This window comes from Rhea americana, unplaced genomic scaffold (genome assembly GCF_003343005.1).
Source record: "Rhea americana isolate MKP2758 unplaced genomic scaffold, rheAme1 scaffold_119, whole genome shotgun sequence".
NCBI classification, from domain to species: domain Eukaryota; kingdom Metazoa; phylum Chordata; class Aves; order Rheiformes; family Rheidae; genus Rhea; species Rhea americana.
In genome coordinates, this window is record NW_028185250.1 from 845,222 (window position 1) to 860,900 (window position 15,679).

Here is a 15,679-nt window from a genome sequence, read left to right on the forward strand (position 1 = left end):
TTTAGAAGCATCCTAGAGAAAGGAGAAATGATTTGAACCCTTTGGGAACTCTTCTGCCTCTTTCTGACCCTAAGGCCTCTGGCAAAAGAAGCCGAAGAGGAGATGTGGGGTTGGAGGGGTGCCTTGCTGTCACAACTATAGTTTAAGTTTTAAAAAAAATTCTCCATCCCTTTCTCTCCTGCCTGCTCCACCCGATGTGTTCTGTCCTTTCTCTAATCCCTTCTCCCATATTCTTGGAAATAACATGGATAGCCCCAATTCCTCCCAGGGCAAAAATCTGAAGAGACCTCCCATGTCAGAGCACAGAGGATACAGTGTTTCCTGTACACACTGCTTCCCTTGTAAAGGGCAGAGACTGCAGGCAGTTATCCTGTCCCTGGCAAGCTTTTACTGTGCTCCCTGACACTTGGCCCAAGGCGGGCGGAAGTCCTGGACACATGAGATTTCCTTGAGATGCAGATTTTGGTGCCACCTGTGATAGGCTGGTATTTCCTGTTTGTAGGGAGGCCTATGCCAACTGCACTGTTCTGGAGGCTCGTCCCTGCTATGACGTGGCCAGGCTGATGTTCCTTGATGCAGAAAGGTAACTCCTGGCATGGGGAGAGAGGGTAGGCTGTGGGGCAGGAGTGAGGGGAAGCTGCAGAGACAGGGCTAGGATGCGCCTGAGGTGATGAGTGAGCCCTTCTCAGAGGCTGGTCCTTGAATCTGATGCCACAGAGGCTTTTCTGAGCCATGTTCTTTCTTCCTTTTCCCCCTCTCGTGTTGCAGGAAGAAAGCTGAGCGTGGGAGAATCTACTTCACTAATCTGCAGAGCAAGGAGAACACCCCATCCATGATCAACCCCAAGCCCTGTGGTCACCTGTGCTGCTGTGTCATCAGGGGCTGTGAGGAGGTGTGGCACAATCATGAGGTGTTGGACAGAGGGGCTTGCAGGGTGTTGGGTGCAGGAAACTGTCTCTCTGCTGCCCATGTTGACTTCTAGTACTCTTGTTTCCTGACAGCCACTGTATACAGAAGCAGTCCTGGGATAGGAGCATGTTGCAGCCTCCTTGGCTCCTCTTGGCRGCTTGGGCTCTGTTTAAGGAAAATTAGCTCTTTTTTCCTTTTCCCTATTACTGTGGCAAAGACAGAGTTCGCCCAGCTGCAAACAGCTTCCCATCCTCCATGCCACTGTTCTGTTTGCTCCTTCCTAACACTCAGATGCAGAGCTAACAAAGCTGCTGTCCTGCAAGCTGGTCTAGGTTGTCTTGGCTGCAGATCGTCTCCTTACAGTGCTGTTGTCATGGCATGAAGAGATCAGGGATGTGAGGTCTCTGCTGTAACCTCTGTTGCCCTGCCCAGGTGGAAGCCATTGAGTACTACACTAAGCTGGAGGAGAAACTCAAAGATGACTACAAGCGGGAGAAGGAGAAGGTGAACGAGAAGCCTCTGGGGATGGCCTTTGTCACCTTTCACAATGAAACTATTACAGCCATGTGAGTGCAGAGGGGCCTGTCTTTCCCAGGAAGGTGACCTCTCCCAGCTCTCCTCTTAAATCAGAGTAATGCCCACACCAAGCCACTCCTCCTTGGCTTTTCCCTGCCAGCCCTCTTTGTCAGCATCTCTCTCTCTTTTCCTCCTTCTCCAGAATCCTCAAAGACTTCAATGCTTGCAAGTGCCAGGGCTGTGCATGCCGTGGGGAACCCCGGGCCTCCTCCTGCAGTGAGTCCCTCCATGTCTCCAACTGGACAGTCAGCTATGCCCCTGACCCACAGAACATCTACTGGTGAGCACTTCTGCAGGGGTTAGCAGGCCCCAAGGATGGGGAAAGGGGTGCACTCTCCATGTGTCCCTCCCCTTCTGCTTCTCTGGTAACTAAATGATTTGCTGAAGCCCATCTTGGCTGAGCTAGAGGGTCTGGTCTGACACAGGGTTGGGGGAAAGCCTGGGTCTGGTTCCCCAATGTCTGTTATGCAGTCTGGACTAGTGTTGCAGATGTGGGGCTCTGGAGTTGCCATTCTCCCTGTGTGGCCATTCTGATGCCCTGTCTCTTGCCCAGGGAACACCTCTCAATCCGGGGCTTCATCTGGTGGATCCGCTGCCTGGTTATCAACGTGGTCCTCTTCATCCTTCTCTTCTTCCTCACCACACCTGCTATCATCATCACCACTATGGACAAGTTCAATGTCACAAAGCCTGTGGAGTACCTTAATGTAAGGCCTTAGGAGAGGGATGCAGGACCATGAATAGTAGTGAAATCACCCCAAGGCACAGCAGCTACTGCAGCCAAGGGGGCAGTAAGAGAGACTGTCAACCTGACAGCCAGGGAGGGAAGCTCCAGGAGAGGGGCTGGTATGCCCTGCTGTGCCCTCTTCAGCCTCTGGGAGGAGGTGCTGAGCCGGGCCAGGGGGCTGTGGCAGCTGTGGTGCTGGGCACTCAGCACTAGCTTCATCGCAGATCATCTCTGACTCACCTGAGAGCTGCTGCATCATGTGTAATGCGCAGTCTGTTCTCTGCCTCATTGCAGAACCCCATCATCACTCAGTTTTTCCCCACYCTGCTGCTGTGGTGCTTCTCTGCTCTGCTGCCCACCATTGTGTATTACTCTGCCTTCTTCGAAGCGCACTGGACCAGGTAAGCACAGCCAGTGCCTGTTCTTAGCCATACCAGCATGCTACCTGGGCACTTGACACTTCTCACAGAAGCAAGGGTTCTGGCTGGCTCCTCTTGCTTGAACTTCTGTCTCCCACTCCAAGACATGATGTTATGTGACACTTCTTGTACACTTTAGCATCTGTCAAACAACTGCCCTACCAGTCCCTGGCCATATATTGTTCTATGGCATGGTTGTTTGAGCTAAACTTGGTGTAGGTCTGCAAGCAGTGGGAGAAAGATGGGAGAACTTGGGGCTGGTCACTGAGAGAAATACCAGCAGCAAGAGAAGCCTTGGCTAAGGTGAGTGGGCAGATGTAGCATGCCTGTACCCATGTGTAAGTCATAGCTTTTCCAAGGAAAAATTGTCTTAGCTGTTATGGCTTCTGTCAATAGAGAATGTATTTGAAGTGCAAAGCACTAGCAAACACATKTGCATGTTTGATATGAGCTTTCTCTTCTGCTCTGTGTTGCAAAGACTTTGGTTGGGAGATGCCACCAGCTCTGAGGGATGCAGGTCAAGAGACATGAGGACTGATGGCAGAGAGTCCCCCAAAGAGCAAATGAGGATGATGCAAGGGCTGGTAGAGCCCATGTGGAAAAGGTGGAGGAACTGAGACTCAAGAATAAACCTCAGACACACCAGAGAGAAAGGGGGAAATACTTATCAGTGTCAGTAATGGGCAGTATGAKATTGGGATTTGACACTCAGAAGAGCTTTCTGATGAGAAGGATGGTAGATGCCTAAAATAGACTGCTTGGGACGGATGTGGGCTATGCTCAGGGAAGTTTGGCTGAGGAGCTTGCCCATACTGTTGGAAATGGGAGAGCTGAATCTCTCCTAGAATAGATCACCTTTATAGRTACCTTCTGGTTAAACAGTCTCTAATATTTGTCTATCCACACTTATGCATAAGACATACTTAAACAGGCCTTCCCAGGCTGTGGGGTGGGATGCAACTGAAGGCTGCTAGGCAGTTCTGCCCTTTTCCACACTGCCTGTGTCCCTGGTTCCACCACATGAAATAATGTAGGCCTTTTTYTGCTGGCACCTCTGATAGCTGCAGATTACTGAATGAAGCCAGTTTCTTCTCAACACATCATCCACTCGTTCCCTGGCTCTATAAAATGCTTACCCTGTCCCTTGTCTTCATCTTTCTCTCTCACTGTTGCCTCTGGGCCCTCTCATTTGTCTGTTTCCCCCCCCCCCCCCCCGCCCCAGAAAGGGAAGCCTTCCTGAGTAGACACAAGCTTGTCTCCTCTTTGCCTCTGCTGTATCTCTTGTCACCTCTTCCATGATAGCCTCTTCCTCCCTCTGTGGCCAGGATATGCGCAGGGGGAGACCTGGGCTCACTCTCCCACCTCTGGTCTACTTGGGGGCATGCATCTCTGCCATGACTCCTGGTGACTGAGGTACTGCTTCTGGGAATAATGGAGTGACTGAAGGGTTAATTGCCTCTTCTCTGCCCTCAGGTCTGGAGAGAATAGGACAACCATGCACAAATGTTATACCTTCCTCATCTTCATGGTTTTACTGCTGCCTTCACTGGGCCTGAGCAGGTAGGTGTAGAGGGAAAGCAAAGCAAGTGCAGAGACCTGGAATGTGTGGAGGGTTGAGATGCACCTCTGTTCTCCTGCTCCGTGAGTGCTGGCCACCCTCCCCTTTGGGAGGTGTCATTTAATTCTGGTTAGTGGACGAGGCTAGATCACACACAGTTGGGTTGTAATGAACTTGTTGAATCATGAGTAGCAACTGTTTGCATATAGGTCAGATAAGGCCATCACTACACATCCTGCAGCTCTCTTCACGTGTGCCTTGGTGTTGCTAATAACACCCAAAAACTTGGCATGCTCTATGGATGTATGTAAAAGGTCTGTTTGAGATCTGCTGATGAAGGAGATGTTCTCTACCTCTATGTTGAATCTGCACTCACAATTTTGTGCAAAACTAGTGAATTCTTCATTTGAGCCAGAACTGAGTAGGTTGTACTACTTGGGTGGGGAGGGTGGAATCACCTGTAGGGTGCAGAAATGCTTATYCTGGATACGCCAGTTTTTTCTTTGGGACCTATCATAATATGTTGACAAACAGTGTTGCATCAGCTGTCAGCCATCAGCATGGGCTCTAGGCACAGAACAGTGGCAAAGTGGGGAACAGCATGACTAAGAAGAAAGGAAAACTGGCTGGGGCTATTCACTGCAGTAGGGAATTACTTGGGCATTGTGGTGCAGGAGATCTACACCCACTAAATTGAGGCAAGGACACAGTCCCTCAGTGGCTAAATCTGAGAACAGATGAGGCTTCTGATAAGAGACAGAAAAATAATTCTCCATCTCAGTGAGTGACTGCAACAAAGTTTCCCAGGTAGATTAAAAATGTCTTGTCRATATAATCTTATGATCTAGGCAAGTGAATGCTCTGAGGGTTTGCATTTTAAATGGGTACCATGTCTTTAAACAAATGGGATTTCCTTCTGAGCACAAAATCATGATGCTGTTGCACTCAGAGCTCGGTACTCTGCCCTGAAGGTGTCAGAAGACCACAYGGTTTTATTTGCAAGATCTAGAATCAAGGGAAATAGGATTTGCTTCTCTCATAAGTATTTTGATGTCTGTACTTGAGGGTACCTTGTACTAGTTTTTRCTATAGAGTCAATCACCTGTTGTTMTTTGCATGGAGAAAGGAAAATATTTTACTGACAGGATCAGGGCAATGAGAGAAAAGTGCATATAAGAATGGGAAATTTTACATCCTTTTTTGGGTTGTCTTGTTTTTCCTGATGTTCAGCTTACTCAAGTGCCAGTGACAGTCCCAAGAGAACAATAAGGATTATGGTTAAAAATTCAGGTCTTTTTAGAGCACCTTCCATTTGTTTGCRTGTGTATGTCTGTATGATATCACAACTTTGTTTTGTACTTAATTACTGTTTTAAACTATATTGTTTAAAAGAAGTAATAACCATCACTTMACTTGAGCTTTTATACTTGCTAAAGCAAGAAAAAGCTGGTTTCTGTTTTATTAAAGCTCCTCTGTAAAGTAGTAACATAAAACAATACACCTTCCATGCTGCATACTTGGGAACAAGAGAGAGTGAAAATGAAAACTGGTATACTGTCCCCTGCAGTGTGCATCTCAACAGGATGCGGCTTTTGCCAGTAGGGTTTACATGCACTAAAGACTTTACTCTTTACTAACACTAGAGAGAGGAAGACCAYGGCTGGTGGGCCCTATGAGATGACACCCTGTCCTGACTGTATGTCTGGCTATGTAGACCTGCCTGTTAGCACTGTAGTTAGTTCTACAGAGTGGTCAAGGTGCAGRGGCACGTTCACATGTCCTTGTCTACAAACCTCTCTGTGCTCACATTGAACTCTTTCAATTATTTTTCCCTTTTTTCTTCCCCTCTGCTGTTTCCCCACAGCTTGGATGTATTTTTCCGCTGGTTATTTGACAAGAAGTTCCTAGCTGAAGCTGCGGTACGATTTGAGTAAGTGGAGGAGGAGAGAAGGGCCTCTGTTGTAATGGGGAATCCTTGCTGACATCCAAAGGTCCACATGGCCTTGCCTCCTGCACCTGGGGCTTCTGGCCCATCCCTTACACAGCCTTGTGGTAGAGGGAATACCTCCTGTAGCCTTTTCTCACTCTCTTCTCCTCAGGTGTGTGTTTCTGCCAGATAACGGGGCCTTTTTTGTGAACTATGTCATCGCCTCTGCCTTCATTGGGAATGCCATGGACCTGCTGCGCATCCCTGGCTTGCTCATGTATATGATACGCCTGTGCCTGGCCCGCTCAGCTGCTGAACGGCGAAATGTCAAGCGAGTATGTAGGGGGGCTGGGGGACAGGATTATGGCTTCTATTCAGGGCTGAAAGTGCTCTGTTGGGGCACCCGCACACCTTGGCCTACCAAATGCTGTTATATAATGTGGGTGTAATGTGCAGACAGAGGGGTGTCATTTAGCACCCTTGCTTGGCTTCTGGGGCTGCGCTGACAGGCCTCTGCTCTTTCCTGCAGCACCAGGCTTATGAGTTTCAGTTTGGGGCCGCTTATGCCTGGATGATGTGTGTCTTCACTGTGGTCATGACGTATAGCATCACCTGTCCCATCATTGTCCCCTTCGGTAAGCAATGCCCCTCCACATCCCTGCATTGGAGGATAGCAGGGAGAGCTCTGGAGGGGAACAGGATGGAGTGGGGAAAGATATTACTGGTAGGTTAGAGGCATTAGGAAAGACTTTGTTTCCCTTCTCTGCTGATATCTCTCAGGGCTCATGTATATGCTGCTTAAGCACTTGGTAGACCGGTACAACCTGTATTATGCCTACCTGCCTGCCAAGCTGGACAAGAAAATCCATTCGGGGGCCGTGAACCAGGTTGTTGCAGCCCCTATCCTCTGCCTCTTCTGGCTTCTCTTCTTCTCCACCATGCGCACAGGTAAATGCCAGGGGAACTTGTGGGAAGCTTGCCCCTGCCAAAGTGCCTTGCTTTTGGCCTCTTTCAACACCCAGTTACAGACCAACTGGCCATGGCCAAGTCTTGCCGAGCCACACTCCTGGCAATTGCCTGGATAGAACACAGCCAGAGCTGCTGTGACATTGTGACTCTTTTTCTTTTGTCTTGTCCCAGGGTTCCTGGCCCCGACTTCCATGTTCACCTTTGTAGTCCTTGTGATCACCATTGTGATCTGCCTTTGTCACGTCTGCTTCGGGCACTTCAAGTATCTCAGTGCTCACAACTACAAGGTGAGGCTCGGTGCTGGGTTAGGGGAGTGTGGAGCCCTTCCTGTGGGAGCACAACTTAGTAGTCAGACAGCAGAAGCTTTGGGGGGGCACCAGCCTTGCCCTGTGAGCTTGGTCACCGGCAGAGCCTTTGGAACTCCAGGTTCCCTAAGAGGAAAGTTTTCCAAGCAGTCTAGAGCTAGACWGTGTCTGTGCCATGGGACGCTCCTCCTATACTTTATGCAGAGCTCTAGCCCTTAACAGAGTGTGGCTCCTGCAGCAAGTTTGGGGACAATAAGACAGCAAATGTGTGTGTCGCCCTGGCATTCTCTTGATCTTTCCTTTACCACAGATTGACCACACAGAGGTGGATGCTATAGAAAGCAGGCAGAATGGGAGACCTGCCACCAACCTGCCAGCTCCCAAATCCACAGTAAGTTGTTGTCCACACGTCTATGCCCTGGCACACTCCTTACCCAGGTTTAGGAGGGAGGAGGTACCCCTGTGTGTTTTCTTTCTTGTCCAAGTGCCTCCCTCTCGGCMTTTATCAAGCAGCACCCAAAGCCTCCTGATGAGGGTGGAAGGCAAGTATTGGGCCTCATGCCACTCACCTAAGATGGGTGATGAATTTTAATCCTCCCTCTGCCCACCCCACACCCTTTTCCTCCATTCCCCAGATGCTGTRTGATCACTTTCTGCCTCTCTCTCAGCCAGCATAGTAAATTCAGACCATCCAAGTCTCCTTTCTTGTTCTGCATCTCTGACGCACTGTGGGYGATAGCCTTTCCTGATGGACAAAGGCCATCACCCACAGTGCTGGCCCTCAGGCCAATGCAAAGGGATCTCTGTAGGAATTATATTGAAAGCAAAGAAAATGCTTTTTCTGYTCAAAGCCTTAGGAGATTCCCCCTGCCTAATTTTGAGATCCCAGGTTCAGTCTTCTGAACAACTTCTTCGCTTGCTTGCTCTATTCCAGATACTTTCTACCACAGTAAGCTTTTTTTCTTTTCTTTTCTTTTTTTTTAAGCTGTGACTGAGGTCTATGCAGAGGAAGGGGTGCTTGAGGAGCTGCTGGGCTCCTTAATRCTCCCCAGCTGAGCATTGTAGGGGAGATCTCCTGGCTGGACACTGCTGCCCATGATAGGCTGCAGCTGCACCCTTCTCTCTGTTCTGCTGTTAGGCCCAGAGTGCTAAGGCAGAGAGTTTGTATTGCAGCTCCTGCATCCACCCGGTCTCTTCTCTGTGCCCAGGAGTCCTGAACAAAGGAGGAGGGAGAGTTCCTTTTCTGGGTAGCTCAACGCAAGCATGCGTATCTGTGGGCTCAATGCAGTACTTTGACTAATCTTTGAATTTAATCCCTGAATAGCTTGAAGTGGAGCCTYCTGCTCTCTAGGGAGAGCTAGGCTTTGACGTGCATATGTAATATAGGTTACTTCACAGCATGACCTTCCCCATCCCCTAGGTCTCCTGTGCAGTCTGAGGGAACCATTTCTTGCCTTTTCAGCTTACATGGTGCTTCAGCCCCCTGTGCTTTGCTGCCCTGAATCCCACAGGGGCTGTGAGAAGCTCCCGGAGCTCACTTGTGTTTCTGCTCTCCCTGCCCCAACCCACACCCTTGTTTTGTGTGGCCCTAGCAGAAGTACATCGCCCAAGTGCTGCAGGACTCCTCACCGGAGGGCGAAGCAACCGAGTCCGAGGAGCAGGGGTCCCAGGATGAAGAGCTCATCAACGCAGATGGCATGAACGACACAGATTTCCAGTCGTGTGAGGACAGCCTGATAGAGAATGAGATCCACCAGTAGGGACCTCAAAAGGAGGGAGGAGAAAGAGTCCCAGGCACCAGGCAGGCTGCCGCACACTGAGACAGAGAATTGAATGAAGCGAGCAGGCAGGGAGGGTGCCAGCTGCTGCTGTTGCCCACCCCCAGGGCCACTACCTTCAGTGAGGGCAGGGGCACTGAGGCTCTCCATTTCCCTGCCCCACCACCTCTGCCACTGCTCCTTCAGGCGCTTGGCTGGGCAGCTGCAAGGGACATGCTCATTACTAGCCACCTTCTTTTAACACATATTCAGACCACACAACCCCAGGGGCTGGGAAGGAAGGTGACTTTGACCCCTGCTGAGCTTCTTTGGTGAACCAGGAGGACCCAAGAGAGCAGGAAAATTGGGTGCTTTGTGGGGACGGGTTGAACATTRGGGGTAGGGGGAACCTTCAGGCACCATTGGGACTCTAGAGAATGCCCCTCTGTCCTCCATCCTCCTGATGAGAAACAGGAACACTAATAATTTATTAGATTTACAGGCAAGCAACAAACAAAGCTTTAACCAACMTATTGGCAGTCTCCATTACTGAAGAGCTGGGGAAGGGGGGTGGCTTTGGGTCACTAGGGAGCTGTTGTGTCTGCAGAGCTGTCATCTCTTCTCTCCATAGCCACGCGGGCCATTGCTCAGCGTCTGGCCATGCCCTGCACCTATCCCTGCATCCCTTAGTCCTAGGTGGGGAATTGGCGTCACCCACCAAAAGCAAGGCTAGGGCAATGGGCTGAGTGGTTGGGCAGCCCCATGCAGGGTGAGAGGTGCTGAGGGCATTTTTCACAGCTACGAGGAGGCATAGGCAGCTTCTCTCCAAGGTGATGCCCCTTGCCCCTCCCAAGGCTCACAGCTGGAGGTATGCCACATCCTTTTAAGTAGCATTTTTTTTGCACATTTTTGCTCCCCTTTCAAACAAAAATCAACCTGACCCCTGCCTCCTACCCASCCCCCTGTGCTGCCCTGTGTCTGCACAGCCACACTGGGCACAGGGAGGACTGGGTTGTGGGGGTCTCCTGGGTGCTATGGAGAGGGGAGAATGGGCCTGGACCACAGAGCCCTTGGCACATGCAGAGTTGGCATTGCGTGGTTGACACTGGGCTGCTGCCTTCCCTGCCACCTGCAAGTCTCTGCTCAATGCAGTAGGAGGTCAGAGAGGGAAGGAGCCCTCTCCCAGTAAGCYCACCATTTTCATGAGGGCAAGGGCCTCATGGGCCTGTGCTGGCTATATTTATAAGCTTCACCTCTGTGGGCTGGACATGGGCTCACCTGGCCTCACCCAACCCAAGAGGGGGAAGTCATTCCTTTCCAATCTCTGCCCTTGCTGCCCTCCCTGGTGATGGGCATGTTCCAAAGGCAAGGAGGGGACAGGAGGGATGTGAGAGGGGCCCTGGGCCAGGGGCAGGCCCAAGACCTGCAGRTAGGAGACGTAGACTGAAGCCCCTGGTGCACGCAGGGAGACTTGACCCTATTTGAAGGTTCTTGTGAGGATGTTTTTGGTCAGGATCATTTGCCCTCAGTTGCTTCCTCCTCCCACGTTGTGTAAAATGTAAAGGAAAATAAATTTCCCTGCTATTGAACTGTATTTATTTCCCTGAATCCTCTGCCACCACCTTGTTTGGTGCTCATTGCTGATGTTTGCCTGTCTTCTGAGGGCTGCTCTGCCTCCAGCTTGCTGGAGCAGTGCCTGGTGCCCTGTGGGGTCTCCTAGGGCTGCGGGGAAGGGGACAGTCATTTACTGTTTTATTCACCATTTCTGGCCCTGGAGCTCAAAGCACTTTATAGACTCAACTGACTGAAGATTCAGCCCTTCCAGTTCTGCTCTGGGGAAGGGCAGTCATAACTGATTGCTTCTTTTCTCCCCCTTTCCCCTGTCAGAGGAGGGGATCCTGAGGCACAGAGCAGGTACAGGGCTTATCCCATGTCACATGGCTCTGGGAAGGATGTAGCTGACTTTTCCATACACCTCTCTAATAGGAATTCCAGGCCCAGGGGAACTAGGGGGCAGAGGGGAGGAGACAAGATTTTGGAGGCAGGGAGAGGGGAGGCTGTGGCTGGCCCCGAGCAGCCGCACTGGGGCTGAAAAGGGTGCAGGGTGTGGAAAGGCATGTTGATTGTCACCCATCCCCTCCTGGGACAGGCTAGAAATGAAATCGGCATGTGCGATGAGAGCTCCCAGCATGGTCCCAGGCTGGAGCGGGGAGGATGTTGATCCTGCTTCCATATTTCTGAACCCATCTAGCACCCTTCTCTCCCCACCCCCACATGGCAGGCTGGCTGGGATGGCTCCAGGCTCTGTACGCACAGTTGCAACCCCAGGGCTGCCTCTGTGGCTGTCGAGGTGGTGGCCAGGCTCTTCCCACGGAGACCTGTGTTCTGATTGGCACTGTCTGTGTAGAGATGTGTATAATACCCTGTATATATTTGTGTACAAAAGAAAAAAGGAAAAAAAAAAGAAGCTGTTGTTCTTGTGTCTGTCTTTGTGGAACGGGGTGGAGTTGGGACCTGAGAGGAGAGATGTTGGCTGCAGCTAGAATGCGGGAGCATGTGTGGTTCAGGGGGAAGAATGGGGGTTTGTGTGGTGTGTTAGCAGCACAGCCAGATGGGTCTTGGTGCTTTTCCTCAGCCCCTCGCTACCCGCCTCAGTACCATCTCTGCACACAGGGCAAATCTCAGCAGCAGTGCACATGGCAGCTCGTGATAGGTTCCTGACTGGACATATTTCCTAGCTTGGTGAAGGTGGATGGGCAGCTGAAGGCTTTGTGAAGGATGCCAGGCCCTTGGAGTACAGCAAAGCTGGAAGTGCTCTCTGCTGTGTGATGCTCCCTGTAGCTGAGCACTCTTCTAAGCCCACCAGCACACCCTGGGCACGCAGCAGCTAGATGGACTCAGGCTGCTCGCTGCTGCTGTTAAACATAGGCTGAAGCATGAGTGTTTTCCAGCCAGTTGGTACTCCGGCCTGTTTGGCTAAGCAGAGTCACTACATGTGTGTGCAGTGYCTTCTGAGGGCTGCTCTGCCTCCAGCTTGCTGGAGCAGTGYCTGGTGCCCTGTGGAGTCTCCTAGGGCTGCGGGGAAGGGGACAGTCATTYACTGTTTTATTCACCATTTCTGGCCCTGGAGCTCAAAGCACTTTATAGACTCAACTGACCAAAGATTCAGCCCTTCCAGTTCTGCTCTGGGGAAGGGCAGTCATAACTGATTGCTTCTTTTCTTCCCCTTCACCTGTTGCAGTAGTGGGGAAGTGAGGTGTGGGGAAGTGAGGTGTGCCTGCACCAGTACAGGCTGGGAGCTGACCTGTTGGAAAGCAGCTCTGCAGAGAAGGACCTGGGAGTGCTGGTGGATGACAAATTGACCATGAGCCAGCCAAGTGCCCTAGTGGCCAAGAAGGCCAATGGCATCCTGGGGTGCATTAGCAAGAGTGTTGCCAGCAGGTCGARGGAGATAATCCTGCTGCTCTACTCAGCCCTGGTGAGGCCACATCTTGAGTACTGCATCCAGTTCTGGGCTCCCCAGTACAAGAGAGACRTGGAGCTACTGCAGAGAGTCCACAGTAGGGCTACAAGGATGATCAGAGGGCTGGAGCACCTGCCCTGTGAGGAACAGCTGCGAGAGCTGGGCCTCTTCAGCCTGGGGAAGAGAAGACTGAGAAGGGATCTTACCAATGTCTATAAATACCTGGAGGAAGGGCGTCAAGGGGATGGGGCCAGACTCTCTTCAGTGGTGCCCAGTGACAGGACAAGAGGCAACAGGCACAAAATGAACCACAGGAAGTTCCGCCTGAAYATGAGGAGGAATTTCTTCCCTRTGAGGGTGACAGAGCACKGGAACAGSTTGCCCAGAGAGGYTGTGGAGTCTCCTTCTCTGGAGATATTCAAGGCCYGCCTGGATGCAAYCCTGWCTAACATKCTCTAGGTGACCCTGCTTGAGCAGGTTTGTTGGACTRGATGATCTCCAGAGGTCCCTTCCAACCTTACCGATTCTGTGATTCTGTGTAGGCCCCTGTGAGGATGATGGACTGGTGACCCCAGCCAGCCTGGTTGCACCTCACCTTGCTCAGGCACAGATGTATTTGACGCCTCATGCACCACAGCCCTGTTTTGAGTCGAGGCAAGCTGCATCCCTGCTACCTGGCTGCCTCAGAGTTCAGGTTTGTGTGTGGGACCAGCATGCTCCTCCACAAGCTTGGTGCAGGGTGAACACAGCGCAAAAGGCACTCCCTGGTAGCCTGCAATCGAAAGACAAAGAAGAGGTGACACCTGAGCACAGACACAAACAACAGTAGGAACAAAATGAGAGGCACATTACCTGCTGCCAAATTCCCCATAGGCATCACTACAAAGGAAAGCTTGAAGAGAAAATAACAAGGAAATTGTGCAGGTATTTGCAGGAAATTACACCCAAGAACAAGAGGCAAGACACGGACAGCCTATGGGAAGAAGTTACACCAGAGCTATCTCAAACCCCATGAGAGTCAGCTAAGGAGCTTGCAATGCAAGGGTCAGCAGTGCACCAGCCTTTTGGCTGATACTGTGATGCAGTGGTCCCCTCCAGCACACCAGAGTATGGTAGCACATGGCCTCCTTCCACCTGAACCAGCTGGGATGGGTGGGCAGCACCAGCTGTTTGCAAGTGGTTCTTCTGGGAGCCCTCAGCAGTGTAGAATCACTTCAGCTCAGCCCAAGTGAGCTCTGAGCTTGTGTGTCCTTTACTCCCTGGAGGTGGGGACAGGGAGAAGGCAGCTCTGACAGGTCCTGGCCAGAGCTGGAGCTTTCTCTTGTGTGTACAGTGGCACAGCTATGCTTTGTCTGGCTTTGAGTGTCCTGGTTGCCCTTCCCTCAGGCAGCACCGCTGCTCCTGACCCTGTGTGCAACTTGGGGTAACCTTGCTTAGCAAGGAGTTCGTCTCTCTCCTCTTGCATCTGCTCTTTGTGCTCTTCTCCAGTTTTCTGTTCTTTTGCTGTGTCTCAGCATCACAGCTGGGCAAAGTGCTGTTTCAGCCTCTCCCCCAAGGCTCAAACTGGCCAAGGATTGCATTCCCYCTCCTCCCCCTCTGCTCCACAAACTACCAGCATAAGCATTACTCTGAGAAAGAAGTGGTGCAGAGCCCTTGGTTCAGCCCAGCCCCACACCAGCTATGGGGTCATGGCCCCATGTTGTGGGTAGGGAGTTGTTCACAATAGAGGCACAAGGAGACAAAATACTCCTTCACCAGCATTGGGCCAGGACTGGTGGAAACTCTGCTCTGGTTCATATGCCTTGCTTGGGCAGAACAACCCAGATCATACCGCATGTGCTCTGACAGCGCAATGTGGCACAGTGAGAAGCAGGACCTGCAAAAGCTGTYCTTGTCTTCCTGGGCCTGGGAGTGATGGGTCAGAAAGCAGGCACCCTCCTAAGGACTCAATGGGGAGCACACAGATGCCAGCTCCCTGAGGTGACATGATGTGAAGTGTTAGCAGGCTCCTCAGCTGCAACCAGGCATGATGGGACGTGACGGGATCTCACGGTTGGTGGTGTCCATTAGGATCACCACATCCAGCCCCAGCACCAGGATGGCAGCCCTGGGGAAAGGTATATTGTTCTTCYTCAGGTTGGGGCAGATGGAAGGCCAGGTTAGGCTGGGCGGTGTTGAACCAGCCTGAGCTGAGTTGTGCTGGTTGGCACTGGGCCATGCCGTGGACTCCTGGGCCATACCATATAGTGTCATGCTAAGCCCTGCTGCCAGTCATGCATGCCAGCAGCGGCTCCGCCCCACATAGGTGCACAGTGAGTCACACGGCAAGCAGGCACGCAAGGCCAACCCTGCTGCAGGAGGCCCTGCGGCAGTGGGACCTGCTCAGGGTGGCTCCTCGGCATCCCACAGCTAAGGGTGGCTGGCTAGGAGGCCCACAGGGCTAGCTGTGATGATAGCCAGGACTGCAGGGAGGGCTGGGCTGCCAGCAGCATGCTGCAGGTGCTGGAACCAGGGAAGTGCCATCTCTTACCCCAGGAGCTGGTGGCTTGCTGTCTCATCATCCACCAACTCCTTCCCCGGGGGAAACTGCTTCCCCCTTCTCCTTCCATTTCCAGCTGTGGCCTGTGTGTGCCCGAAGCCCTTTGCACCCAACAAGGGAGCCAATGCATGGGTGCCTTTGGCGAGGCTRAGCCAGCACTGCTGGAGGTGCTCCAATCTCGCCTTGCCTGAGCTGTTTGTGCACCCCAAGAGCAGGATCAGGGGACAATTCAGGGCAAGGAACCTCAGGAGGTCCCTCCCACCCGAGACCTGCTCACCACAGGGCCAGCTACCGGGTCAGCCCCGGGCTCTGACGCTTGCTCAGCGAGCTCAGGGCCCGCGGCGCCCCGTGCCCGCGGGCAGAGGCGGCCAGGCCCGCTGCACCGCCGCTGCCCGCCCCGGCGGCAGAGCGGCTTCGCCCGCCCGTCGGGGCGGGGAGCCGCGGGACCGCCGGGCGCTGCGCCTTTAATTCCCCCGCCCTCGCTCAATCTGAACCGTCCGCACATCCTGCGCGGCGAAACCCCACCTTCC

The 15,679-nt window shown here is 52.3% G+C and overlaps 1 protein-coding gene and 1 pseudogene across 3 annotated transcripts in view; one reads left to right on the forward strand and one right to left on the reverse strand.

The window, feature by feature from the left end:
* The window catches only part of TMEM63B (transmembrane protein 63B), a 41,093-nt gene extending 29,488 nt beyond the window's left edge, over positions 1-11,605 (forward strand). For 2 of the 3 annotated variants that reach the window (XM_085320290.1, XM_085320305.1), the window contains 14 exons: positions 503-583; positions 769-892; positions 1,342-1,475; positions 1,628-1,765; positions 2,039-2,192; positions 2,507-2,613; positions 4,105-4,191; positions 6,054-6,119; positions 6,289-6,451; positions 6,646-6,751; positions 6,897-7,064; positions 7,257-7,372; positions 7,701-7,781; positions 8,983-11,605. In XM_085320290.1, the coding sequence (XP_085176416.1) occupies positions 503-583; positions 769-892; positions 1,342-1,475; positions 1,628-1,765; positions 2,039-2,192; positions 2,507-2,613; positions 4,105-4,191; positions 6,054-6,119; positions 6,289-6,451; positions 6,646-6,751; positions 6,897-7,064; positions 7,257-7,372; positions 7,701-7,781; positions 8,983-9,150 (1,693 nt within the window). In that variant the 3' untranslated portion in view covers positions 9,151-11,605. The remainder of the gene's footprint in view (positions 1-502; positions 584-768; positions 893-1,341; positions 1,476-1,627; positions 1,766-2,038; positions 2,193-2,506; positions 2,614-4,104; positions 4,192-6,053; positions 6,120-6,288; positions 6,452-6,645; positions 6,752-6,896; positions 7,065-7,256; positions 7,373-7,700; positions 7,782-8,982) is intronic. The other variant, XM_085320298.1, reaches the window with a different exon arrangement.
* Positions 11,606-12,616: 1,011 nt separating this feature from the next.
* LOC146600657 (uncharacterized) lies at positions 12,617-14,863 on the reverse strand (annotated as a pseudogene).
* Positions 14,864-15,679: the final 816 nt, after the last annotated feature.